The sequence below is a fragment of the Canis lupus genome, chromosome 27 (assembly GCF_011100685.1).
Source record: "Canis lupus familiaris isolate Mischka breed German Shepherd chromosome 27, alternate assembly UU_Cfam_GSD_1.0, whole genome shotgun sequence".
Lineage (NCBI taxonomy): Eukaryota > Metazoa > Chordata > Mammalia > Carnivora > Canidae > Canis > Canis lupus.
The window spans coordinates 12,877,601-12,902,849 of NC_049248.1; the positions used below are offsets into that span (position 1 = coordinate 12,877,601).

Genomic DNA, 25,249 nt, shown 5'->3' on the forward strand with positions numbered 1-25,249 from the left:
GGAGATAGGGGGGTGGTGAGATGGGACACAGGAAGGGAAAAGAAGGAAAGAGCTGGGAAGGAAGAGGGAATGATGGCCTCTGGGCACGCACCCCTTTGGACTTGTATTTTCAGAGACGCTTGCTCTTACCCTCTGAAAACCATGCTCAAGACACAGACTTTGGCTTCAGTACATGTTGATAACAAGTGAACATGTAAGATTGGGTTCAGCCTGCCCTCTAAACCCGACTACTGCTAACACAATTCTTCCTCTACAGATGACCCTGCCACCTCTTCCTTTAGTCCCCGGCTAAGTCCTTGTTGGAATCCCTTGCGGTGTAGCTCTGAGTAGAAGTCAACTCCTTCAGAGACAGAGCGGATGGGCTGATTGTGGTACTGGTGGTAGCTGGTCAAAGTACCCCCCGTGTGGGCCGCGCATGACAGATGCTGAAGGGAACACTGGTGGTGGTGCGGCGGGAAGCTCAGCTTTCCTTTGAAGCTCTTACTGTGCTTACACTTGAACTCCAGCACCAGCTTGGTGTATGTGTTGAAGGTGGTGACTGCTGATGCCATGCAGCAGGTGAAGGAAACCCAGGCCACGCTAGGGAAGAACAAAAACACTAGACAGTCAGAATCTGACCTACTTATAGGTCTGAGAGAAAAACACCACAATCCCTCACTAGTAAACCAGTAAACTAGGCCGATGTCCCTTATGGATTCGGGGACCTGAGTGTGCTCCCTTCTACCATGTTGCAGGTAAAGAGCTATGCTTAAGAGGCCTGAATTTGGTCTGCCTTAGTAGGATATGTTCTGAATATTTTCTAATCAAAGAGAATGATTCTTGTAGTATTACATGTCTGACTAGGAGTTTAACAGATTCGTTTTCACTGGATTGCTTAGCTATCAGCACTGTGCTCTTTTATTCCTGATGTGCTTGTTCAGGCACACACACGCACACAGTTTTCTGGACTATGGTTTCCCAAGCTGTGGTTATCCTTGTAATCCCCCAAGATTCATAGACCTATAGCTCAGTCATATAGAGTAGCCCAGTGAAGCACCCCACACCTACCTGAGACACACACACACACACACACACACATTCTGCCCAAGATTTTCCTTCTCTCAGATCAGACACTGGGAGTGAACATTCCTCTTCCATCTTCTTTTGTTTTGAGTTGGTCTTAGGGGCCACAAAGTTGAGCCTCTATCTTGCAGGCAACATTCACTACAAATCTGGAGGTATTATATGTTGTACTGGTAGAATTTGCCTATTACAAAAACAATGTGGTTCTTGGCTTGAGGAAGTTTAGAATGGCTGGAAGAGAAGCTGGAGATTTAAGAGAAGCTGGATGGATTCAACAAAGAAAAAAAACCACCAGGGAACTATATCAGACACATTCCTAAAAACTTGGAAAGTCAACCCCTAAATCTCTCACCATGATTCTGGGAAGCCCAGGAAACAGGAAGTTGTGTGAGGTTAGTGAGGAATTTCATGAGGTCAAGTGATGGGTAAAGCCAGGCCACACGCTGGCACTGCATGTTCCCGTGTGCCGCCTCTGACAGCCTGAGCAGACCGGGCTGGGGATGCTTCTGATGAGTGTGCTGTAGTCTGAGCTCTGCAGGTGTAATGCCAAGAACAGCGAACGAAAGGTGCAAAACGATGGGTCTGGAAAATAAGTTCTGGCGCCTGGTAAATAGCCCAGAGACGCCTGAATCAAACAGCACATATTCTATCATGAGAAAAGGGGATAGGATCTCATGACAGACATGGGTAGTCGTCCATATTGCCTCCGTTAGCTTGGAAACTCCAGCTGGAGGCATTGTCTTCTCAGCACTGTTAAAGTACTTAGCACTTTGTCCAGACAGCAGTGCAGGTCCAAGCTGGCACCGTGAATAGGATGTGTTGCTCAAGGGAGAGAGTGAGGAACTCTGAGACAAAGGGGATATTTGCTTCGAATATGTTTATTTTCTCATGGTTGCTGCTTCTCTCTTTTTAAGAGAAACCGAAAGTAATTGCTTCCTTCGTTCTTTCAGGGTTAGAGAATGACTGGTGGGGGAGGGGTGGTTATTTCTCACAGTTTGGTGGAGTAAGAATGGAAGTAGGAAGAAGTTACTCTTCATTATAGAAGAGTCAGCCATTCACAGGGAATGGAATTCAAATCTCAAGGCTAATTCTTCGTTTCTCTGTCCTCCAATACCTTGAACCATAAAATGTATAGAATACAGAGAGAGCATCACTTGCACAAGCCACGCAGAATCAGTCTTATTTCCCACGGCAAGATATATATCAGGTGAGGGAGCAGCTACTACAGTTGTTGCTTTGGAAAGACTGGACAAAACAAGCCAGAAGGATCTTCTCTGTACCTTCACAGGAGGTGGGGAAAGAACAGGTGTGGCCTGATGGGCCAGCCATTGGGTCGACAGATTCCTGGGCTGAGCGACGAAGAGAAGACAGAAGGACACTGAGCAAGCATCTAGTCAAGGGCAGAACATCTAATGCAGGGTGGCTGGGGAGGGGCTAGAAGGTTCAGGAGATGGTGAGCACTTACTAGAAGGCCCAGCCATAATTCCAAGCATGTGGCCTCCAGTCTTCTGGACCCAAGTTGGCAGTTGCCTGGAACACTTGTGAATACATCATATGGGCCACCATCCCCAGAAGGCCTACAGAGGGAACAGGAAGGCAGCACCCTCAGACGCTGGCATTGCCCTCTCTGGGGAATGTGAGTTTGGAGCAACTTTCCTCATTTTGCATCGGGTACAGCCTATGTTGAGATGCTCCGTTTCCCATCTGCCACCACACGTCCAGGGAGACTAATCTGCAAAGGGGGCTTCTCCTTGAATGCATAGCCTTGCAGTAGGTTGCCCCAGGCTTTAGGTGGAGAGCTAAGGGGAAAGTTTCTGAGTCAATGCTCACTTAGGGCCTTTTGACTTCTTCCCACCCATGCCCTCAGCATGAGATTTATTTTTGATCTATCTTTATATCTGCATCTCTTGCTCTTACTTGATCCCATGGAATCTTAAAAAGCTCTGGGTATGTACAATGGAAAAAAGTAAACCAAACTGTATTTCACCTACTGAGAAACCTTGCAAAGAAGATGAACCTATAGAGAAATCATTTTGCCAAGTACATGATGATCTAATATAAAATTTCATTCCAACTCCGATGTACCTGCAACATGTCTCCTCCATCCGTTCCTTATCCTGCCTCCTCCTTCCTGCCCTCCCGATAGACACACGAGCCTAGCAGAGGTGCCTCAAAGGTGATGAGGCACCCACTCTCTCCTGTCTGGGAGGCACCCACCTGACAAGACAGAGGAAATTGCCGCGAAGGCACTCAGCTTGAGCCCGTAGCCCGGGTTCCCAGTGAACAGCAGGTCCATTAGCAGCAGGAGGAAGCTGACGAATTCAAGTCCGATGGAGAAGAACTGGGCTCCCAGTGATAACCATAGGATCTCTGTCAGAAACCAGAGGAAGAAGAGCCCTCACCCTGACAGTTGGATGACTGAACACTGAGCAACCAGTGCCTGTCAGGAGGGAAAGCCTTGCAGAGTCAGAGAAGAGGAGAATGGGACAGAGCTGGCACCAGAGGGGGGCTTTCCCTAATGTGGGTCCTTTGCTGTCACCCCCAGGGCTCTCTGCTCTGCTCAGTACCTGATAGAGAATCAAGGAAACTTGGCTGACTGGAAATAGGTGAGGAGATTCGAGAGGAAATCTTCTAATTGTCACAAAATCTTGGGGCGCCTGGTGGCTCAGTGGTTGAGCGTCTGCCTTTGCCTCAAGGTCCTGGGATCGAGTCCTGCATCGGGCTCCTGGGGATCCTGCTTCCAACCTCTGCCTATTTCTCTGCCTCTCTCTCTCTGTGTCTCTCATGGATTAAAAAAAAAAAAAATCTTAAAAAAAAATCTTGCAGGGGCATGACTTTGCTGTGGGTCATTTTTGCTCTCTTTTTTCCTGATTGATTAGAGCAATCACTTCTGTTTCTCCCTTTCCTTTTATCACTCCCTCTGTTAAAATGTATATATATTTTATTTAAAAGATATGTGAGGAAAAAAAGCTTTCTAAGCTTTTCAACATGGTTACTTGGCAACATGAGGAGGTTAGAGCTGTTGGTGTTTTTTTTTTTTTTTTTTTTTTTCTATTTGGGAACTTTATTTGTTCCTGCTGTTCCCTTATTTTTTTTTCTTTTGCATTCCTGCATATAAATGAGAACTGGCTCTGGAAGGAATGTGTCACCCCTGGGACTCAGAAGAAGAGAAAAAGAGAGGACAGTACAATATAGAGCACTGTTGGGCCAGAGGGGCCCAATTCAATGGCAACTAAATTTGTTACCAAACCCACATACTTGCCACAAGCCCCAAGGGAGGGTGGGGGAGGAAAGCCTTCTCCATCAACTGCTTCCCTCCAAATCGGAGAGTGGGGTGACATGGGCCTTGCAACGTGGCAAACTCCAGTAGTCCTTTCTCACCTCTCTCGGTTGGTGGTGTGAGTTCATTGAAAGTTCGGCACCTCTCCCCTGAAACACAGACAAGGTATAACCTCAGGGAGGGATGAAAACTTCCCCAGTCCCACACCTGGCACCACTTCAGTGGCTCAGACCAGACATCTCTCTTTGAAAGCAGGAAAGAATGCATCGTGGATGGATGGATGGATGACATAGGCAAGAATCACTCAGGATTAATTTCTCTGTCCCCGGTTCCTGACAGTGAGGAAGAGGACATTACCCCGAGAGGGCTTCTGCAGGGAAATGTTCCCGTTTCTCATGTCAGGAGGGTTAGCAGTCCTAATGTTAACCAACACCTTTTGCTGCCACCTACCACTGGTCTGAATGGCTCTCAATTGTCTCTAGGACTGAGGTGGGAGCTGCACTAAATGGCACATTATTAACACATAGAAATACACACACACACACACACACACACACACACACACACACACACAATTTATATTCCTCTTCGTCTCCTTTTTCCCTTAGCCCAAATAGGGAGAAATAGGCTAATTGTACTCAATTCTGGGCTTCAGGAAAACTTCACTACCTGGTGATCTCTGAATGCTCAGAGCAAGGAGGCGAGGGTGTCCTTAGGCTAAAAACCCTAGGAATGCAAGTTAAGGAAGGCACAGTGACACAGCCCCCACTTTGTCAGTAAAGCATTGAGCTGCAGGAGACCTGAGAGGTCAAGCGTGTCTTTACTTGATCTAGTTACCTTCCTGGGGCTTCGGTTCCCCTACGCTGGAAATATAATGGTGATACTTAGAACAAGAAAATCCTTTGGGTGGGATGGGGGAGGAAGGGGCTTTATAGGTGATCTACTCTGATCCTTCCATCTCACCGACAAAAAAATCAAGGTCTCTAGAGAGGATGCTGCTCATATATGGTCGCAGCTGGGCAGAGCCAGGGTTTTTCCTGTAAGAATCATCTCTCCTCATTTGGTCTCCAAAGTCACCAGAGTGGGAATTCTCATGATGTTACAAGTCTAAATGAAACCATCTAAGGACAGTGCTATTTAAAAAGCAGCATGTCTACTAGACGGTCAGGAGGGTCAAAGCAGGTGGACTGTTGGTCTTATTTACTGGGAGCCCTAGGCCGAAGGGATGGGATACAGAGGTGGGAGATGCTGAGCCTTCCCACTGGTTCTTGTCCTTGTTAGGTCCTCTGGGGAAAGAAATCAGGCATCTGGGCTGAGGAACCCACCTGGTTCTTCCACAATTTCCTCACAGGATAGCCACATGCCGCTCCAGAAGGCATGGAAGGAGAAGCGGTCATCCCCAGCCTCCCAGCTGTATTGCACCACCTCCTGGGATGATGCGTCGGTGCTGCTCCCATCCAAGGGCACCGGCACGTCAAAGCACTCGGTTGCCAGACCTTTTCCGCACACGGGCTTGGGCACCTTCTGTGTGCCCACAAACCAGGAGTTGCTGAGCAGGGATGTTGTGGAGAGGCTGAGTGATAGCATGTTGAGGATGGCAGATAGGAGTGTCCGTTGACCAGAGGAGCCCTTCGAGAACTCCATCTGTAAGACAGAGAGCTTGATTTCAGAGCCTCCTTGGAGGGCTGGAAATCCTTCCCTGCGGCTCCCTGAGCACAAGCCACGCTCCTCCACCGCGATGGGCCTACCCCCGGAACTTTCTCCAAGGAGTCCTGTGGAGGCTTAGCTTCAGGAATGGCCTGGAGTAGGCACCATGGTGTTTATTTAACTGGACCTCATTATACTAAAATGCTTATTGAGGGTGATCTGAATAAGTATCAGAAAATAGCCTGAGTCAGAATGTGATTAAACCACTGAGCTAGTGTCTATCAAGTTGAGGGAAGGAATTGGGGCCACTCTAATGCGCTTACTGATAATTCTTTTTGGCTTTGTCTCAATGAGAGGTAGTAGCACTGACTTGCTGAGGTACTTTTTAATCGTAACAATGGAAGTTTGGGGTGTCCTCTCCTCTGTATTACGGAGTCCTCTGAGAGAAGAGTAAAGGAGGATGTGGCCTATCAACCAAAGTTAAGCTGGGTCACCCCAGGTAGGGAGCAGCAAGGATTAGGGCTTTCAGGATTGAAGAAGGCAGTGGACCAACTGGGCTATGGGGTGGCTGAAACCCCTGGAGAGGAGGTGAGGCTATAGGTTCTGAGAGAGGTTGTGATGTGGGTTGAGGTTTCATACACAGCCACAGAGATGACTGAATCTCAAAGAGGAGGTGGCTACATGGCGTCCATGGAGACTGGAAACCCAGAGTCATGGTCATGGAGCCCCCCAGGGAGGGTGCCCTTGGTCAATGAAGAGGCGCTTAGAGGGGCATCTCCATGGCTTGATGTCACAGTGGTGCCTGGCTCTCAGAGGGGACAGTGTGTGGCAGCAGAAAGATCTGTGGCCCCATGGCTCTGGCTGGAGTCTCTGACCCCCCTATCATTTTAGCCTAAGAGAAGAGGAAAGTCAGTTGAAAAATGACCACTGTTAGATGTTTGGACCTTGGTGAGTGGTGACTTGGAGCCAGATGGAACTTTAGAAAAATCAAGTAATCTGACAGGTCTTGCACTTTGTGTAATGGAGCAGTTTATACTGTTATATTAATACACACTGAAGGGAAAAAAGAAGCCCATATTTAGTTGCTGACAGATGCTTCTTAAAGTAAACCATCTTGAGCTTTCCAGGGGATCTCTCATATCAGAATTAATCAGACCTAAATCTGCTTAGCTTAAGAAACGTAAATAAAACCATAGCTAAATGGGACAGGCCCATAAATCTGCCTCATAATCTCCAGCTTAACATTGTCTGCATTTAACAGGGAACTTTATCTTAGAAATATAACAGTTTGTTTTTCAGAATTTCCAGGACTGAAACAGTGCATACCACAGACAAAGTGCAGATTATTTATGGCAAAAAGAAATATACAAAGTTCATATGCATGTAAAAATCAATATATAAGACACATGATAAAACAACTTTGGGAAAGTAATCTGCTAATATGATTTTTTAAAAAGCACTCAACGAATTAAATCCACCAAGAATTGTCGGTCTGTGCAGGACCTAGGTGACCTTGGTAAAGAAAACCTTAGCATCTGGAGGGAAGAAGATCTCCTATTAGCCCGTATGGAAGTCACACGTTGCCCCTGTTCCCCCCACCCCCAAAAGAATGTTTCTATCTTGCTTTTAACTGTGAAAATCCTATTGGTTTTAGCCACAGTTCCATTACTGTAAGTTATTCTTTCTAATTTTTTTTGTATCTATTGCTTGAACAGGAAATGGACTTCCAGATAAAGCATCATTAATCATTCTGTATCAAGACTGACCTAATGATTTAGGCAATTCTACATTTTAAACAACTTCCTTTTCAATCTAACATGGCTTAGAAATTTGTCTACTATCACATCAGATTTTTACTCTACCCTCAATTTGTTTCAAGTTACGCATATTTGTAAATTGGTCTGCAGATTATTCACAGATAAGAATAATGAACCCTGGACCACAGTACAACCACTTTGTGGCACCAAAGTGATAACCAATTTAAGGAAGAAGTGATCTGAGAAACAAAGGATGAAAAAAAGCTTGAAATAAAGATCAAAGAGGCTGCTTCCAGAAGAAATGTCCAACCAAGGACACAGGGAGCCTTATTCAAGAATTATCTTGACAATTGAATGGGAATTAATTCAAGAGCCTTTTCAACACTTATAGTTCCTTGCTCTTCATCATGTTTTATTTCTCCCTAAACGTGTCCTTTCTCTCTGGGATCCAGATAACCTCTTGAATTGGAAGATCAAGTCTAATTTTGCAATGATCTCTTTAAGGTGATCATGAAGCAGCAGCAGCTATAAGAAAGGTTGTATCTTTGCATATGCTGACAAGCCCAATGCCAAAGTGACTCTTTACTCTCTAGAAAAGGGACAGAGAGTGGCTTCCCAGACACTCTGGCTCAGATCAATAGGAAATGAATGCATAGGTGCCAAAATGTCACTAATTCTCCCATCAACATAGGTTAACAGAAAAACTCAGAATTAACATAGATGACAAATTGATGAGACAGTCACAACTCTTAATCAGGTGCAAAATAGCTATGGAACGTGTGTTCTGAGCAATAAGAGGGGGAAGCTGGTTACCTTGGCCATGGTCAGTGTCTTGCAGCTTGTCTGGAAGGATCGTAGGATGTCATCTGCGCCCCAAATCCCTTTGGTTTAATGTTGACAGAATGAGACTGCCTTCCCACCCTCCCTTCTGATCCCTCCTCTTCTATCGCCTATTTTTTTGGAGTGTCTCATGATTAAATGCTGCCTTGCAGGGAACTTGGGCATTTAATAATTGACGATGCAATCATGGCCCAGCTGTTCTGGAAGATTACACAGGAGAGCTTGCCAGTGGGGATCTGGGATTAAGCAAAAGCAGCAAGGACCTGCATTCACCGAAGGAAGTTTCTTTAAAAAGTTAAGATTCAGTTTCCACCAAACTGCCATTCCCTAGGAAGCTGGTGGGAAGGGCTTGGGGTTGATTTGAAGGCAGATACAGAAACTATTACAGGGGCGCCATTACTACAAAAGTTCCCATTCCTTCGTGTAGGGTTTTCCATCCTTTTAATAAGCTCTGTCATCTGCAATGTCAGGGTTTCGGAAAGCCATGGATATGAAACAGCTTCCTTGTGTCACGGGTGATCTTCACCGTCCAGTTAACATCGTTAGTGGGGGTTATTAACAACGTCCCTCCAATGGAATCCAATGGGATACTGAGACAGTCAGAGAGTGTTGGGTGGGGTTGGGGGCGAGGATGCAGATGGACTAGAACTGGAGAGAACTCTGTGTCTCTCATGAATAAATAAAATCTTCCAAAAAAAAAAAAAAAAGAACTGGAAAGAAATGATCTCCAGGGTCAGCAATGCTAGATTTTATCTGCCATTTCTCTCCCAATCTTCAGGCAGAGGAATAAAAATGTTTGTTTCTAAAACTCAAAAAAAAAAAAAAAAGTAATCTGACAAATGAATAAGGGACATATCTTCTTGCTGCCAGTCACCTAGAAGTACAAGCTGTTCTTATGTCCTCAAAAATCGTACTGATTAACCGGATGACAAGACTGGAACACATTCTGCAGCTTCTTTTGATTCTCTGAATACCCCATGGGTTTTTGTCCTCTGTGCCTTTGCAGATGCTCTTCCTTCTTTCTGGAATGTCTTCAGTCTCCTTTTTATCTGGAGATCTGCCTCTCATCAAGATTAGTGTAAAAGTCACTCCTTCTCTGAAAATGTCTCTTTTCTCCCAAAGAACAGTTTCCTCCTCTCCGTCCTTCCATACTGTAACCCTCTTGTAATACTTCCCATGTTTCATGATACTTGTGTCTCAATCATAAAGTCCTGAAAGGCCACTCCTTTACTGGAGCAGCAGATCAGTTCTCAGATCTGACTGAGCACCAGAACTGTCTTTGAAACTTAGGAAAATATTCAGATTCCCGGGCCCCTGTCCTGAGATTTCACAGTAGGGATGAGGCCCAGGACTCCTTCATTTTAGAAATTAAAGTGCCATCAAGGAACACCCGCTGTTTGGCTCATTTGGGGCTTACGTTTAATGAAACCCTCACATTCGGCCCGGTCCTCCCCTACCTCTCCCAGACTGACCACCAACCAAGTCATGGTTTTCCCATTCTGTATTTGTGCAGTTAGTTGGTGGAATCAAAGGCAGGCTCCCCTCCGAGTGAATGAGCCCACATTCTAGCCAGATGAGTCTCCTCTGGATCTTGCTCCCTACAAGATCTAGGGGTCTCGTCCTCTTCTAGCGCTGATATAACAGCACATTTGATGCACGTGTGCTTATGCACAGTCACAGGTGTGACTCCTATATCACCCCAATGACTCCATTCATCGTGACAAAGCTCCCCCTCCTTTGGGAGAAGGGAGAAGGATTTTGTGGTCACTTTTCACATTTGACTTGGCTGTCACTTGCCTGACTATACAGCTTTTGTCCTGACGCTGGGTGGCGCTCTCTCCTTATATTTTTCTCTCTCTGGTCACAGGCTGCCCCCAGGAGTCCGCAAATGTGAGTGTAGGTGGCGGCTCCTCCCTGTGGGATGGCTTTTTTTTTTTTTTCTTCCTTTGGCTTCTTCCCCACTCACACATCTATAGAATGCCTTGTGTCAGCCGTAGGGAATTCAGGGCTTGGAATGAACCCTGGGAGCATCTAGTCACTCCCTCGAGGACATCTCGTAGGATTATTTCCTGTAGCACATTTTTTTTTGTGACCAGTTCCAGCTTTCAGTGACTCAGAGAACCTCAAATACTTCCCCTGGGAAATGCAACTCTATGATATCAGAAAATAGAGTTAGCCAATGCTTCCTGAGGAGTTTGGTGCACATTTTTCTTTACTGAATTGTTATCCTCATTCCCTTTCCACCCCACAATAGTGAACAATTCTTTTCCCTTCTCCGCGCTTACACCCCTCAAATACTTGCAAACACTTCTCATATCCCGCTTGAGTCACCGTTTGGCACAGTGTGATGTCTTTGGTTTTTATTGCCTCTGCTCATAAACCACACCCCTGTGCCTTAGTAGGTTGAAATTCGCCTTCTCCAGGGAAAAGGGGATGTGAGTGGCAGAGTCTTGAGGTTATGTGAGGGGGCCTGGAGGTAGACTGCAAGTAAAGCAAGCTAGTGTCACTTCAGTCTCTCAATGACTCGGACCCCTTCCAAGAAGACCTGCACATACTCATCCCTTTGTATTATTTTCCTTAAAGAGAGCCTCCAAAGTTATATTATTTTAGGCCTCCCCAAAGCTTGAATCTATCTCTTAGGAGGCTGTGCGTTCTGGATGCCTGGGCTGTGGCTGGTGGACTACTTAGCTGTGATCTATCTTGAGGACATGTCCCCTCCCCATGGACTCTGTGCCACAATGTCTAATTTCCTTTTTTTTGACGAAACATGAGTTTCTCTGCCTGGCATCCCACTCACTTCCTTTCATTATAATTTAGGCATGTTAAATATTTTTTCTTCTCCTTCCTCTCTTCAACAGAAAAAGTAATTGCTCGTCAATGCAACATGAGTATAATTAGCTTGGGCTCAGAAAGCTCATGACTCAGGACAGACACAAAGATTCCATATTTCAAAACAGTATTTAACTTTGGTATGTTGGACTGTTACCATGTCAGGATGATCCCCGCGGGGACCTATACGTGACTCAGCACTTATGACATCACAAAGCCAAGGTTTGGGACTAACCTATACTTGCTAGGCCCTCAGTGACTGTACCCCCGCACTGTAAAAACCATATTTACTAAGTACACACAGAGAGAAACAATGGTCTTGAGACACCCACATAAACTTCGTAAACAGGAATCCAATTTATTGTTTTGTGAATACACTGTAGATTAGAGGTGATTAAAGCAATGGGTAAGAAAGCTGAGCCAGAGCAGATTGCAAAGCATATCACTCGCCTAATGGCAAAGCCTGGGGCTAAATGATCTAGGGGTTTGTTTCTTCCCCATCATCAATAGTGCCATCTCCCAAAATAGGTTCATTTGCTGCCTCTCACCCTCCCACCCCTATGGGGCAGTAGTATCTCCCTCCTCTGCCCAGGAGTCAGATTTCTGACCCATGCCTCATTAACTAATTCCTTTCTGTTACTCAGCAGTCAAAAACCTGGAGTGGAATGTAAATGTTTCTGCTGTCTCGGGCTCTCATCTACATGCCCCCTGTTCTTTGTTTCTGCATGTTCCACCGTGAGCCTTTCTCATGCAGCTCCAATGACAGGCAGGCTTGACTTGGGAGTTGCTTGCAGCTGTGTCTTATTCATTGCTGATGCTCAGAACCTAGCACTTTCTAACACGCAGGAATGAATGAATGAAGTTTGTAATGGAAACCAGGCTCAGAATACAATTAAGCAGCCTATGAGTGAAGAGAAGATACGAATAGAGAAAAGTGTCCAGTCTTCTATTGTCAAAGGACACACGAATCCTCCTGATTCACACACATAGGAGCAGCGAGAAGGTAGGAGGAGGTTCACAGGTCCACAGACACACCCTGTGCCTTTCTACACAGATGTGCATCGAACAGATCCTCTGCCAATACATTTCCTCCCACCTGTGGAAACATTCCTGCTTTTCGATGAGCAAACCCCAGAAAACAGCAATGATCTCATGAACAAGTATTATCTTTGGTTCACAGAGACCAGGGTACAAAACAGATTGCTTAAAAGCCAGTGACCGATTGAAAATGCCATGTCCTTTCCCAAGCTCCGTGATTCCCTACTGATTAGAACCCTTTCGGATGACATATCCCCAACCCATTTGGGATTTCCCAGCTCCACAATTTTTGCTTCAGTGCCTCATGTTTGTCTCATTCACTGATGAAGATAAGGAAGGTCTTCTACAGGACATTTGGTTTTCCTGCCAGCCTGGAAGGGCAGAACAATGCCACCAAAATGCTCATGCTGAGTGTCCAAAATATTAACATTAGGACACTTAGCTGTGGGATCTCTCGGTTTCAGGTTAAGCTCCTCTGCAAGTGTTTTTTTTTTTTAAGATTTTATTTATTTATTCATAAGAGACCAGAGAGAGGCAGAAACACAGGCAGAGGGAGAAGCAGCTCCCTGTGGGGAGCCCGATGTGGGACTCCATCCCAGACCCTGGGATCACGCCCTGAGCCCAAGGCCGATGCTCAAGCGCATCTGAGCTCCCGCAGGCGCCCCTGCAACAGTGTGGAGTCCCCTCGTGGCCCCCCACAGGGGCGTGGAGAACCAGAAGGGCTCTTTCTGTCTAACATGGGTCCAGAGTTCTGGGAACACTTCGACTTCTGTTCAGTTGGAAGCCCTGAAGAAAAGCGCTTTGGGGCCTCTCCTCTCGGTCGCCTTTCCCTTTCCGTTGTTAGTGGAATTGTTAGAGGGCTTTTGCTAATGCAGTCATTTCCAGGAGAGGAAGCCGCCTTTTCTTCCCTGCCCCGAGCAGCTGGAGTGAATCACAGGGGCAGCCACATCTGCGCATCCTGTGGGGCAATCGCTCACGCGCGGGTGACCGAGCCCTGGGGCCTGCCGGGGCCGAGGGGTCCCGGGGGCCGGGGCGGGGTCTCCTGGGTGCTCGGGGCACGGAGCTGGGCTGCCCCCGTCCACTCAGCCCGCGCTCCCTCCGCCCCTCCCGCGGCCGCGTCCCTGCGGGCTCCCCTCGCCCCCCTCCCTGGCTGAGTAACACGCCCGCCCCCGGGTTACTACGGCGCCCGGTCGCCTAGCAGCGGGCGCGCGTTGCCATGGCGACCCGAGCGCAGCGCGTCTGGAATCGCTCGGCGCGGCCCCGCCTCCGGCCCGAGCGCGCGCCGCCTGGGCCCCAGGGCTGCGCTGGCCAGGCTGGGGGGGGGACGCTGCCCCTCGGCTCAGCCTCGAGGCCTGAGGCCCAGGAGTGCGGCTGCAGGGGAACCCCAAGGCGGCATTTCCCAGCCCCGCCCTTCCCCTAAAGGCCCAGCAGACCCTGGTTGCCGGGCTCTGAAGGAAGACTGCGTTTGCCTCCTTTCGTGGATCGGAGACGGACACCCAGAGACCACGAATCCTCGAGCAGATCTGGGTTCTAGTCTCTGCTCCACCCGCGACCGCACTGATGATTTTGGCCACGTTGCATAACCCATCGGGGTGATTCAGAAGCAGGGAGAAAGGGTGGTCCTTCACGGCTGTGCTGCGAAGCGCCGAGAGGCAGCGGGGAAAGTGTAGAGGAAGGGGGAGGCACTCGGCCAGCTCCAGACCCCTTGCTGGACTCCCCCGGTAGTCGTCACCATCAGCCTGAAGGAGAGGTGGCCGCTTCCTTCTAGGAGGGAGCATTTGCCTTGCCCAAGGCCACAGCGCTAGTAAATGGGAGTCAATATTCAAAACCTCTTGGTTCATCCTCAGGCTGCCAGGCAGGAAAGGGGAAGTGCAGCCACTTGAACAAAAGGCAGGGATCGCACGACAGATTATGGAAACACACAGAATGAGGCAATGGATTAAGTGTTTCATACTTCAGATATATACTGAAAAATACTCCCTCATTCTCTCAGTCTCTCCTAAATAGATAATAGAATTTACTACACTTGGCTGTTTCTATCACGTTCTTACCCATTTCTGTGGGTTCTCCTATGTATGCTCTCTTCACTTTGGGTGCTGTCCTTCTGGATCCCTAACTACCAGACAATGAACAGCACACCGCAGTGCTCTGTGTGCGTGTCTGTGTGTTATTTCCCTGTCTGATTGTAAGCTTCATTTTTCTCTCCTGAGAAAGGCAGGAAGTATGAGAGTGAACAATATTTTCTTTTTCCGTAACTCTCTGAGCTGAAAGTTGGCCGTTCCCAACTATCTCAGATGGGAGGCAAGTCGTTTCCAGATGTGGGTTCTCCTACACAAGCCAAGACACATCTTTTGCTGCCTGAGGGTCTCTCTGGATCTGGAAGGATACTTGAAGATTCTCTGAGACCAGAAAGAAGCAACTAGCACAACTAAGGATGTGTTCTCCTTAGTTCCAGTAGATTTTAGACCATAGCTGGCTATCAGCAGGACCATGGAGGGGGGCCTGCCTCACCATTCCCTGGCAGAGAACTTAATATCTGCTCTTACTGTCGTGGTTGCCACCACCACTGGGCCTTTTACCAGGAACCAGATTTTGGCAACAGGAATCATACAGAGGGGAGGGAGAAAGGAGAGCTAGAGGGTTCTAAGCAGTCTTGGGAACAGTGAGGAAAAGTCTGATGAAGAAGGCAAAGGAAGAGGAAACAAAAATTTAGCAGAAGAAGATGAAAAACCAAAGGCCGAGGTATGACATCACCAGGTTGATCAATAAAAATGGGGCTTGAGGAACAGATTTCTATTCCCATTTGTATAATCTTACAGTGTGTTCTCCAGTTGGTGACTTTGTATAACCCGTATTACAAATCCAACATAAAGGATACGATACAGGAAATAGTTACGAGAGTCCAAAAATCTTGCTGTGAGGAGCATCGGGTATTTGTTGTATGAAAGTGTCCAGTCACTATCTTGTACTCTGAAACTAGTATTACACTGTATGTTCATTGGAATTTCAATAAAAACTTAAAGAAAAAAAGTGGAGTACCTACCTTCTGGGTGAGACAAACATTTTGAGTCAGTTGAGAGGGATTGCTCATTCACTTTTGAAGCTCTGAGGCAAAGGTGTTTCAGTTTCTCTTCTGCTTGGCCTTGATCGGTTGCGTGGAATGAATATCTAGTGGGGAGATGAATCAGGCCCCTCCTGCCAGCAGAGGGGTGAGGTGGTGTGAGGTGGGCTGGAGAAGGTGTGAAAGGTTATGCTGCAGCCAGGACATCAGTTTGGGAGGGGCTGGCTGACACAAGAGATTTTCTCTGTGACATCACAGTGGCAGGTAGGGCTCTCACTGCTGCCCCCACCCCCGCTGCCTCTCGCCCTCCTCAAAAGAACAGGGGTGGGGGTGTGGGGGTGGGGGATGCCCTCTGGGGTACCTGTCAGAGGCCTGGATGTCTTCTGAGTCATCCAAATCATAGCTTCTGTTACTGTGTGTAAGAATCACCAGGGGATCCTTGTAAGCTAGCAGATTCTGAGGGTTTGTGATGGTTCCTATGTGATGCTGCCCAGACCACACTGAGTTGTGAGACTCTAGACCAGTGCTGCCAAAGAGAAATAGAATATAAGCCATACGTGTGATTTAAAGTCTTCTAGTAACCAAAAAAAAAAAAAAAAAAGTCTTCTAGTAGCCACATTAAAAAAAGTAAAATGGACCACGTGTTGCAGCACAGCCATGATATCTTCTGTAGTGGTATAATTAAAGTAAAATGTAGTCCTCCTCAAAAGTTCAATGGAAAAAGAGTTGACACTGCTTCCACTTTTAAAATTTAAATTAAAGTGAAATAAAATTAGAAATTCAGTTCCTTTGTTGCATTAGCCACCTATGTGGCTCAATAGTCACATGAGGCCATTGGCTACTGTATTGTATGACATAGCTCTAGAGCATTCCCAGAAAAGGCAATAATGTACAGAAATTGCTTTTGGAAACCTAGTCAATGTTCACTAACACAATTTTAATAGTACATAATGAAGATTTTTTTAAAAAGATTTTATTTATTTACTCATAAAAGACACACAGAGAGAGGCAGAGACATAGGCAGAGGGAGAAGCAGACTTCCTGTGGGGAGCACGATGCGGGACCCAATCCCAAAACCCTGGGATTGCCACCTGAGCCAAAGGCAGATGCTCAACCATTGAGCCACACAGGTGCCCCCATAATGAGGATTTGGGAGCTATTTACACTGAGACATATAACTCTGAGGCTTGAAGAGAGGGGTAGTGTCTTCTCCAGTATTCCAGCTAAGAGGCTGGCTGGGGGCTTTCTGTCCTGTGAGACATGTCACTCAGATGCACCCCTGAGCTTTGCCTGGGTGTCCCTCACTGGGATTCCTTACCCTTCTTTGACACCTGACCTAAATCCTATACAACCTTCAGGATACATGATTCCAGTTTCAATTCAGTTCAGAGTCTTCTCCTGTTATTCTAGCTCTCACCTCTTTTTCTTCCCTTTGATCTTGCATAGCGTGTATGGTCTGGCTGCATGACGGGGAGCTTCTTACTAGCTAAGATACATAAGGAAAAGTCTAAGAGAGGACATCAGATCTAAAATTATCTATCACTAGGGACACCTGGGTGGCTCAGTGGTTGAGCGCTGCCTTTGGCTCAGGGCATGATCCTCAGGTCCTGGGATCGAGTTCTGCATCGAGTTCCCCACAGGGAGCCTCTTCAACCCTCTGCCTATGATTCTGCCTCTCTCTCTGTGTTTCTCATGAATAAATAAATAAATAATCTTAAAAAATAAATGAAATTATCTATCACTAACTTGAACAGAGGGAATTTACATGTCTTGTGCTTGCATGTTTCAACTTGATCTGATGTCAGTTCTCTGTAATTTACAAATTTAACGTGACCATAATACAAATACCAGTGAACCGTTTTAAAGAGCAGGACAAGCTGATACTAAAGTTCATTTCGGAAAACATGCACAAGACTAGCTAGGAAATACTGGAGAGAGGGAGCTCTGAGTAAAGCAGGCTATATGCCTCTACAGGGAAGACAGTGTGGCACTGCGGAAGTCCAGAAATAAACATAGCTAAGTAGAGACATCTAAGATATGACAAAGGTGGTATCTATAATTCCTGGGGCAAAGATGGTCTTTTTTAACAAATGGCAGTGGGTCAGACTGGATAACTATTTAGAAAAATTTAAATTGTACCCACTTTTTACACCATATACAAGAATAAGCTCCAAATGGACTGTAGATGTGAATGTAGAAAATGAAATTATAAAAGTGCTAGAAGAAAGCATGAGCAAAGTATAATCTGGGTGGCAATAGAGGCTTTCTGATGATGGCTAAAAATCCAGATACTAGATAAGAAAAGATAAATTTGACTATGTCAATAGACAAACAAACAAAAACCTTCTCCATAGCAAAAAGTCACCATAAGCAAAATAAAAAACAAATCATAAACTGGGAGAAAATATGACCCATACATATGACAGATAAAAGGCTACTAACTCTACTATATAAAGAACTTTTTAAACTTTAAGGGAGAAAAGAGATAAAAATTACTATAGAAAAAGAGCCAAAATTAAGGAAGAGGTGATTCATGAAAAGAGACATATAAATGGCCCTAAATATATGAAAAGGTGTTCAACTTCATCTATAGTCAGAGTAATGCAGGTTAAAACAGCAATGAGGGGGCACCTGAGTGGCTCAGTGAGTTAAGTGTTTGTCTTTGGCTCAGGTCTTTGGCTCAGGTCATAATCCCAGGGTTTGGGGATTGAGCTCATCGGGGAATCTGCTTCTCCCTCTCTCTCTGCCCTTCCCTACTCCCCCTACACCACTCTGCTCGTGCTCAAATAAATAAATAAATAAAATCTTTAAAAAATAGAACAGCAATGAGATATCATTTTCTATCTGTCAAGTTAGCAAAATTAAAAAGCTGGACAATATATTCTGTTGATAAAGCTCTGGGGAAATGGCACTTTTTATTCATTGTTGGTGTGAATCCAGAATGGTACCAGCCACAAGGAAAATTGGCAACATTAAAAAAAATTATTTATTTCATAAGAGATACACATACCGACACAGAGGCAGAGACATAGGTAAAGGGAGAAGCAGGCTCCCTGTGGGGAGCCCGATGTGGATCCCAGGACCCCGTGATCATGACATGAGCCAAAGACAGATGCTGGAACCACTGAGCCACCAGGTGCCCCAGAATTGGCAATATCTAATGTTAACAAAACTATGTGTGCATTTATCCCTTGACCACAGAAATCCTACTTCTAGGAATTTACCCTGAAGATGCGCCTCCAACAATATGGAAATATATATGTACAAAGTTATTCACTGCAGTGCTCTTTGTCATCATGAAATCCTGGAAACTACCTGAATCTCCAAGTGGAGTATTTGACTTAAATATGGCACATACAATGGGGTACTGTGCTGATGTATAAAAATAAAAAACACCAAATGAGGGAGATTTCCATGAACTGGTATAGAATAATTTCCAGGAAATATTAACTGAGACAATGGCAAGCACAAGAGAGGATATATACTATGCTATCTTTTGTGTAAGAAAGAAGGGCAAATAAAACATACAAATATTTGCTTATTGTTACCAAAGAAACACAGAAAAGATAAACCAAAAAATAATGAAGTTGATTACTTACTGGAGGGAGGGGATGGAAGTGATTCAGGAGGGAGTGACACTTCTCTGAGAACAGTGTTTTTTGTATAGTTTTGACTTTTGGAAGCATGTTAATAAATGTCATACACATTCAAAAATAAAATTAAAACAAGATGGGGAAGGAAAGAAAAATCTAAGATGGAAAACAAACTGAAACAAATGAAGGCAATTGTATTTCATATAAACACTACAACCACACTGAAGGGGGAAAAGGAATAGAAAGATCAAATGCAAGTAACTCATGGCACAATGTTTGGCTACTTACCTTCTGTTTTGGATGAGGTTGAGTTGGGGGAGAATTGCAACCACTCCTGAACTCCTTTTAGTAAATATTACTTAATTCATCTTGTGGTGCATGTGTCAGGCAGTTTTGAAACATTTTGGATATACTGGGACACTGGGCAAATGGAAATGTGTTAACGCTGTTGGGAGCTGAATTCCCAAATGAGAAAGTGACATCAAAATGTAGAATGGGAGAAGGCAAGAAGGAACCTTATTGGTGTAGACTGGACTTAGAGGCATCAGTGGAAATATACGCACATACACACATATATCTATATAAATACATATGAATATATATGTACATATTTGTGTGCATGTGTGTATAATATGTATGTGTGTGTTACACTTGTATGTATATATGGAAATACATGTATATTTTTTCTAGTTTTGTCTACTTGAAAGGGCCTAGAAGTAAAGGCTACCCACTAGCAGTGAGCACCTAACACTCAAATCTTGGCCTCTAATATCAAAAGGTCCTCAAAGAAATAGCCAATCCCAGAGATGGGACAAGGTAGTTACAAGATGAACTTTGAACATTAGTCCAGAAAGTAAAGTAATGCTTGAAAAAAAAAATGATGAGGGGCATTTCACAAGGGCATAGCAGCCACCCTGAAAGGATCTCTACTGGTTAAATCTGGTACAATTTTTTTTGAGCACCAAAACAATTAACTACAGTACTGAATGATAAACCATTGGAAGAAAACGGGAATCAGTGGGTCTATACTGATAGGGATAGGTACACATACAAATAAGGAACAAGGGAAGGCTCTTGCTTACTGAACAATGCAAGGAGCTGACTAGTAAATGTGGAGAGCATGCTGGAATTGAAAAAAATCATCATTTTGCAATTATTATGGAGCCCGTGGATGTTAATTTATGTGCCAAAAGCAAAACAAAACAGGTTTCAACCCAATCATTAATGCATGCTCAATATAGGGGAAAATTTTGATGAGAAATAGGCTATATTCATGGTCGTAAAGTGCCTCCCTACACATTGCTCATTAATTGCAAGGGAAAAAGTAACTGTACAGTAGAGAAATTAGATAACCCTTTGGCCAGGTGATTAAAATTGACGACCAACAACAGGCAGATGGATATCATGCACTTCTAGAGGTGAGACCCTGAGAAGAATATTGCATCGCTTATGTAAGATTTGGGTGGCAACTGTATGAGATGAGCCTAAGCATGAGAAAACATTGAACAGATCCAAAATGAGTAGCAGTCTATTAAAAAAGTTGGACTGTATTCTTTAAAAATGTCAATGTCACGAAAGGCAAAGAAAAGCTAGGGAAATAGTCCAGATAAAGGAAATTAAAGAGGCATGACAATGAAGGTCAATACCTGATCCTGGCCTGGATTCTGTCCTAGAGGAAGAAAAACTTAAAATAAAGGACTTTATGGAGTCAACAGACATAATTGGAAATCTGATGGTTGATTAAAGTATTATATCATTGCCAAATTTATAAAAGTTGATAGCTGCATTACCCTTATGTAAAAAAAAATTTCCATTCTTACAAAATACACAATAAAGTAGGAGCAAAAGATTGTGATGTAAGGAATTTGTTATTGGGATGTTTAGAAAAATTTAAGTATAAGAGAATAAATGATAAAGCAAATGAGGTAAAATTGTAACTATAGGTAAATTTGGGAAAAGGGTAAATGACTTTTTTGTATTATACTTATTTGTGCAATTTTCCCATAAATTTAAATTATTCCTACCTTCTCCCCAAATAATTACTAAAAGTGTCTAGAGATCCCTAAACAATTCTCAACTATGTTTTGGGAGTAGATATGAATATATCCAGAGCTGGTGTTAGATCCTTTTGTGACCAGGGCTTTTGTCCAGATGTGACTCTCAGTCTTAATTTCTATTCATGCTTTGTTTATTCTGTTATTGCTCATTAAGGAAAGTGGAACGACTGTTTCTCTAGTTCCACCTGGTTCATTTATGGGGGCAGCGAATATACCTTACTCATCTCTGAAACTCCCGCGGTGCCAGAAACACAGATGCTTGCTCAGTTCTCATTTGCTGACTTGAAATGAGTTGAATAAGACCAGATTGTTCTGGTATCTGAAGCATCTGTGGGCAGATCTGGAGAAAAACCTCTTCAAAGTCCAAGAGAGTAGCCTAGGTAGCAACAGCTCCAAGATCTTCCCCTTTGGATCTGGTGACAGGGGTATAAACAGAACTGAGTGCAGAGTTTAATAGAAAAAGTCCTTGTAGCAGGCTCAACACACACTCCTCCACCCACACCTCCCCAAATACTCCCATCCTAATCTCTGGGGCCTGTGAATGTTAATTTATATGCCAAAACCAAACCAAAACAATACCAAAAAAGGACTTTGCAGGAATGATGAATTTAAGGACCTTGAGATGGGAAGATGGTCCCAGCTATCAAGATGGACCCTAAATGTAATCACATGTATCCTTATAAGAAGGAGGCAGAGGGGAGTCTAGACACACAGAAGAGGACAAGGCAACGTGGCCGTGGAGGTGGAGACTGGCATGATGTGGCCACAAGCCAAGGAATCCAGCAGCCACTGGGAACCGGAAGAGGCAAGAAGGATGCTCTCTTGAGCCCTCAGAAGGAATGCAGCCCTACTGACACCTTGCTTTCGGCTTTAGTGGAACAGCTTTCAGACTTTTGGCCTCCAGAAATCTGAGGTAGTAAATTTCTGCTGTTTTAAGGCAGCCACAGGAAACGAATGCAGTGGTAGAAAAGGAAATTACTTTGACTTTCATCCTCACCCCCACCTTATACACAAGACTCATGGGAAGGCATATCTTCTCTGAGCCTTGTTGCTTTTAATTTATAAGAGAGACATTGAATACGTAGGGGTTCTGTGAGTAAGGAGCAAAGGTCCAAAAGATACCACCTCTTCCTGCAAGCCTCTGTTGCCTGTGATACATAGAGATAGGTGGTTCTCAACCTTGCCTTCCTCCCCTGATCCATTCAGACATCACAGGCATGACATGATCCAAGCCAACTAGATGAATAATTCTGCCTTTTGTCTTTTTCTTTCTTAATCCATTGTTTGGCTGAGAAAGAATCCAATTCAATGTTTTTTTTTGTTTTTTTTGTTTTTTTAAATTTTTTATTTATTTATGATAGTCACAGAGAGAGAGAGAGAGAGAGGCAGAGACATAGGCAGAGGGAGAAGCAGGCTCCATGCACTGGGAGCCCGACGTGGGATTCGATCCCGAGTCTCCAGGATCGCGCCCTGGGCCAAAGGCAGGCGCCAAACCGCTGCGCCACCCAGGGATCCCCAATTCAATGTTTTAAAGAAAAAAATCCAGTTGCATATACCAATTAGTCATATTCTCCTTGATTAAATTCAATATGTTCAAACTCCTCATGAGTTATAATAATAATATAATATTCTGTCATTATTAATAACATAATGCAGTACAGTATAATGTGATGTAATACACTATAATATTGCCTACCTAGTATCTATGGACTACTTACAATGTTCTGTGCTATGGGCTTTTTTGTCATTGTCTCAATGAACAGTGAGGTGGGTTTATTAACATTATTTTATCCACAAGGAACCTGAGGAGATGACTATACAGATTGCTGACCCTTGACCTTCTGATAAGTTACAGCAGGACTGCAGTTCTCAGGGGGAGTTCTGTGCAAGTAGAAGTACCGTGGCCCGGACACAAATTCTGTTCAACTTACTAGGATGACTGAAAAACATGGCAGGAGTTCAGAGAAGGTGACTCTCCATGGAGGCAAACTGAGAGTGGACAGGCTTGCAAGGGAGGGATTCCAGGGGAGTTTGGGGTCTGAGTCACCAGTGACTCCAAAATAACTGCTAGTTTTGAGTGGTAAGTGCTCAAGCATGTCTGTTCAAGGTTACAACCATCTCTGGCACAGTGTGGCTTTGAGACAGCCCAGGAATAGGAGTTTTCTCTAATGTAGGTCATTTCCAGCTTGGCTTTGAAGAGTCCAAACCATCTGCCTTCTCTACTGGGTGAATGATAGAATTTTTAACATTTGGATGTGATGTTACTCACGTGGCAAATAATTTAAACATGCATGGATTGCATTCCTACTTGTACTCAAGACTGTTTATAATATTCTGGTTTTCCCTCTTGATCCAAGAAGTTGCTGGTACTATGGGGAAGAATAATGGGCTAGATTGCTCTAAGTGAAATGGAGTTGCAGGGTTAGCGCCAAAACTCTTAGATAAGTCATTGAAACTCTGGACAAATCTCTTTCTTCATCTTTAAATTTGTTAACTTAAAAAAATTTTTTTTTTATTTGAGAGAGAGAACTAGAGTAAGCATAAGCAGGGTAAGAGGCAGAGGGAGACACAGACTCCTCATTGAGCAAGGGAGTCTGACGTGGGACTCCATCCCAGGATGCTTGGGGGTGAATAAAACCTTCTTTCTTGCATCATAAGACTGTCATCAAGCTAAAATGAAAAAAAAATAAGCTTAGGAACTTTGGATTTAGACAGATCTTGGTTCAAATCTATTTCTTCCTTACAAGTTGTGTATGACTTTAAGCAGGTTTATTCAAAATCTCTCTGGCCCTGAGTTTCTATATCTGAAGAGTAGAGTTAATAACACCTCCCTCATAGGGTCTTAGAAAGGATTAAAGGAGGTAACAAATACAAAGCATTTAACAGTGCCTGGCACAGAGTCAACATCTAATTATTGGAAGCTATTATTATTAATAGTCCCAATTGACATAAAAGGAATTTCAAAGGGTAAAAGAAAGTGTGCCATATATTAGCTAAAGTAATAGTGAATGCAAGGCTGTGAAACCTAAAAATGCCTTTGAAAATATGCAAGTATGTTTTTATTTCCTAATGACAGTGAGCAAGGCAAATATGCTGGTTCAAACCATTAGCTGTAGACATAGAAGTATGACCAAGCCCTGATGATGCGCCCCCCCCCAACCCCCAGACATTGTCCACCTCTACATAGACTTCATGTACTCCCATTAACCTTGGCATTTTGTGAAGCATTTTATACCATGAGTAATTTGATATGCATTTTCTCCTATTTCCTCTTAAGACTATAAATTCCTTGAGACTAAAGACAGCATTTTCTCTGTGACCATAAAGACCTGCAGGGCTTGGTGAGGATTGCGTGGGTGTTCAATATATAAGGTACTAATTGGTGCCCGAGTGCGGCAAGGATTGTTATGAACTTTTCCACCCAGTGTGATTCTGAGGAGTTGTGGATAGTGTGTGTGTGTGTGTGTGTGTGTGTGTGTGTGTGTGTGGCGGGGGTTGGGGGGGTAGTATTCAGGGAGAGGCTAATGATTTGCCAGGAAAGCACACATACTTCTCTCTTTTGGGCCTTACATCCACAGTGGCACGAATTAAAGTAAATTCCAAAGCAAAGCAAAGAGGATTGGTTATGCGTCCTTTCTTTCTTGTTCCAAGTACTGCCTTTCGTTAGTTTAGACGGAGGTCTGTGTGAGCTCTGACACTCCCCAGCCGTGGGAGCTTGGCTATGTCATTAGGTTCCTTTGAGCTTTAGTTTTCTTACTCTTAAAATAGGGGTGACGATATCAGTTGTATTTACTTCCCAGGGTTGTTATAGCATCTGATGAGATAGCACACATAAAAGCTATGCACACTGTAGAGCCTGATCCACAAGCTTTGGGACACACAGGTACTATTATGATGTCACTCACCTAGGGGCATGGGTCCTTATTGGTGGCTCTTTGCCGAGAGATGACAGCTATATTCAAAGTATCACATGCTTCCTCAGCTTTCAGGAGGCACTGCTGTACAGAGCAATTCAGGGGATGTACTCTCCCCTCCAAGTGGTCCTAGTTCTGTTCACAACCTGGGCTGTCCATTGCTCCAAAACA

General features: G+C 44.5%; 1 protein-coding gene and 1 long non-coding RNA gene across 3 annotated transcripts; both read right to left on the reverse strand.

Annotated features, from left to right (window-relative positions):
- Positions 1 to 158: 158 nt before the first annotated feature.
- GSG1 (germ cell associated 1) lies at positions 159 to 15,737 on the reverse strand. Of its 2 annotated transcripts, none has more exons than XM_038576855.1 (6): positions 15,497 to 15,737; positions 5,668 to 5,986; positions 4,444 to 4,491; positions 3,280 to 3,432; positions 2,528 to 2,639; positions 159 to 579 (listed from the first exon to the last, which is right to left on the reverse strand). In XM_038576855.1, the coding sequence occupies exons 1-6, from the start codon at positions 15,542 to 15,544 to the stop codon at positions 234 to 236; spliced, it is 1,026 nt and encodes a 341-aa protein (XP_038432783.1). In that variant the 5' UTR covers positions 15,545 to 15,737; the 3' UTR covers positions 159 to 233. The 2 variants fall into 2 exon arrangements, with proteins under 2 accessions (XP_038432783.1, XP_038432782.1); XM_038576854.1 differs by having other exon boundaries at positions 4,321 to 4,491; positions 15,497 to 15,735.
- Positions 15,738 to 15,880: 143 nt separating this feature from the next.
- On the reverse strand, positions 15,881 to 25,011 carry LOC119866321. The gene is made up of 3 exons (XR_005379635.1): positions 24,715 to 25,011; positions 21,380 to 21,577; positions 15,881 to 16,040 (listed from the first exon to the last, which is right to left on the reverse strand). It is a non-coding gene; the product is annotated as an uncharacterized LOC119866321 (long non-coding RNA).
- Positions 25,012 to 25,249: the final 238 nt, after the last annotated feature.

Excerpts from the sequence above, each read along its gene's own strand:
- GSG1 (XM_038576854.1), bottom strand. The coding sequence starts at position 15,544 with ATGAGCAATCCCTCTCAACTGACTCAAAATGTTTGTCTCACCCAGAAG. Across the intron at positions 4,492-5,667 it reads GGAAATTGTGGAAGAACCAG|GGGAGAGGTGCCGAACTTTC; the intron begins GTGGGTTCCTCA and ends TCTGTGTTTCAG. Across the intron at positions 580-2,527 it reads AATTATGGCTGGGCCTTCTA|CGTGGCCTGGGTTTCCTTCA; the intron begins GTAAGTGCTCAC and ends GTTCTTCCCTAG.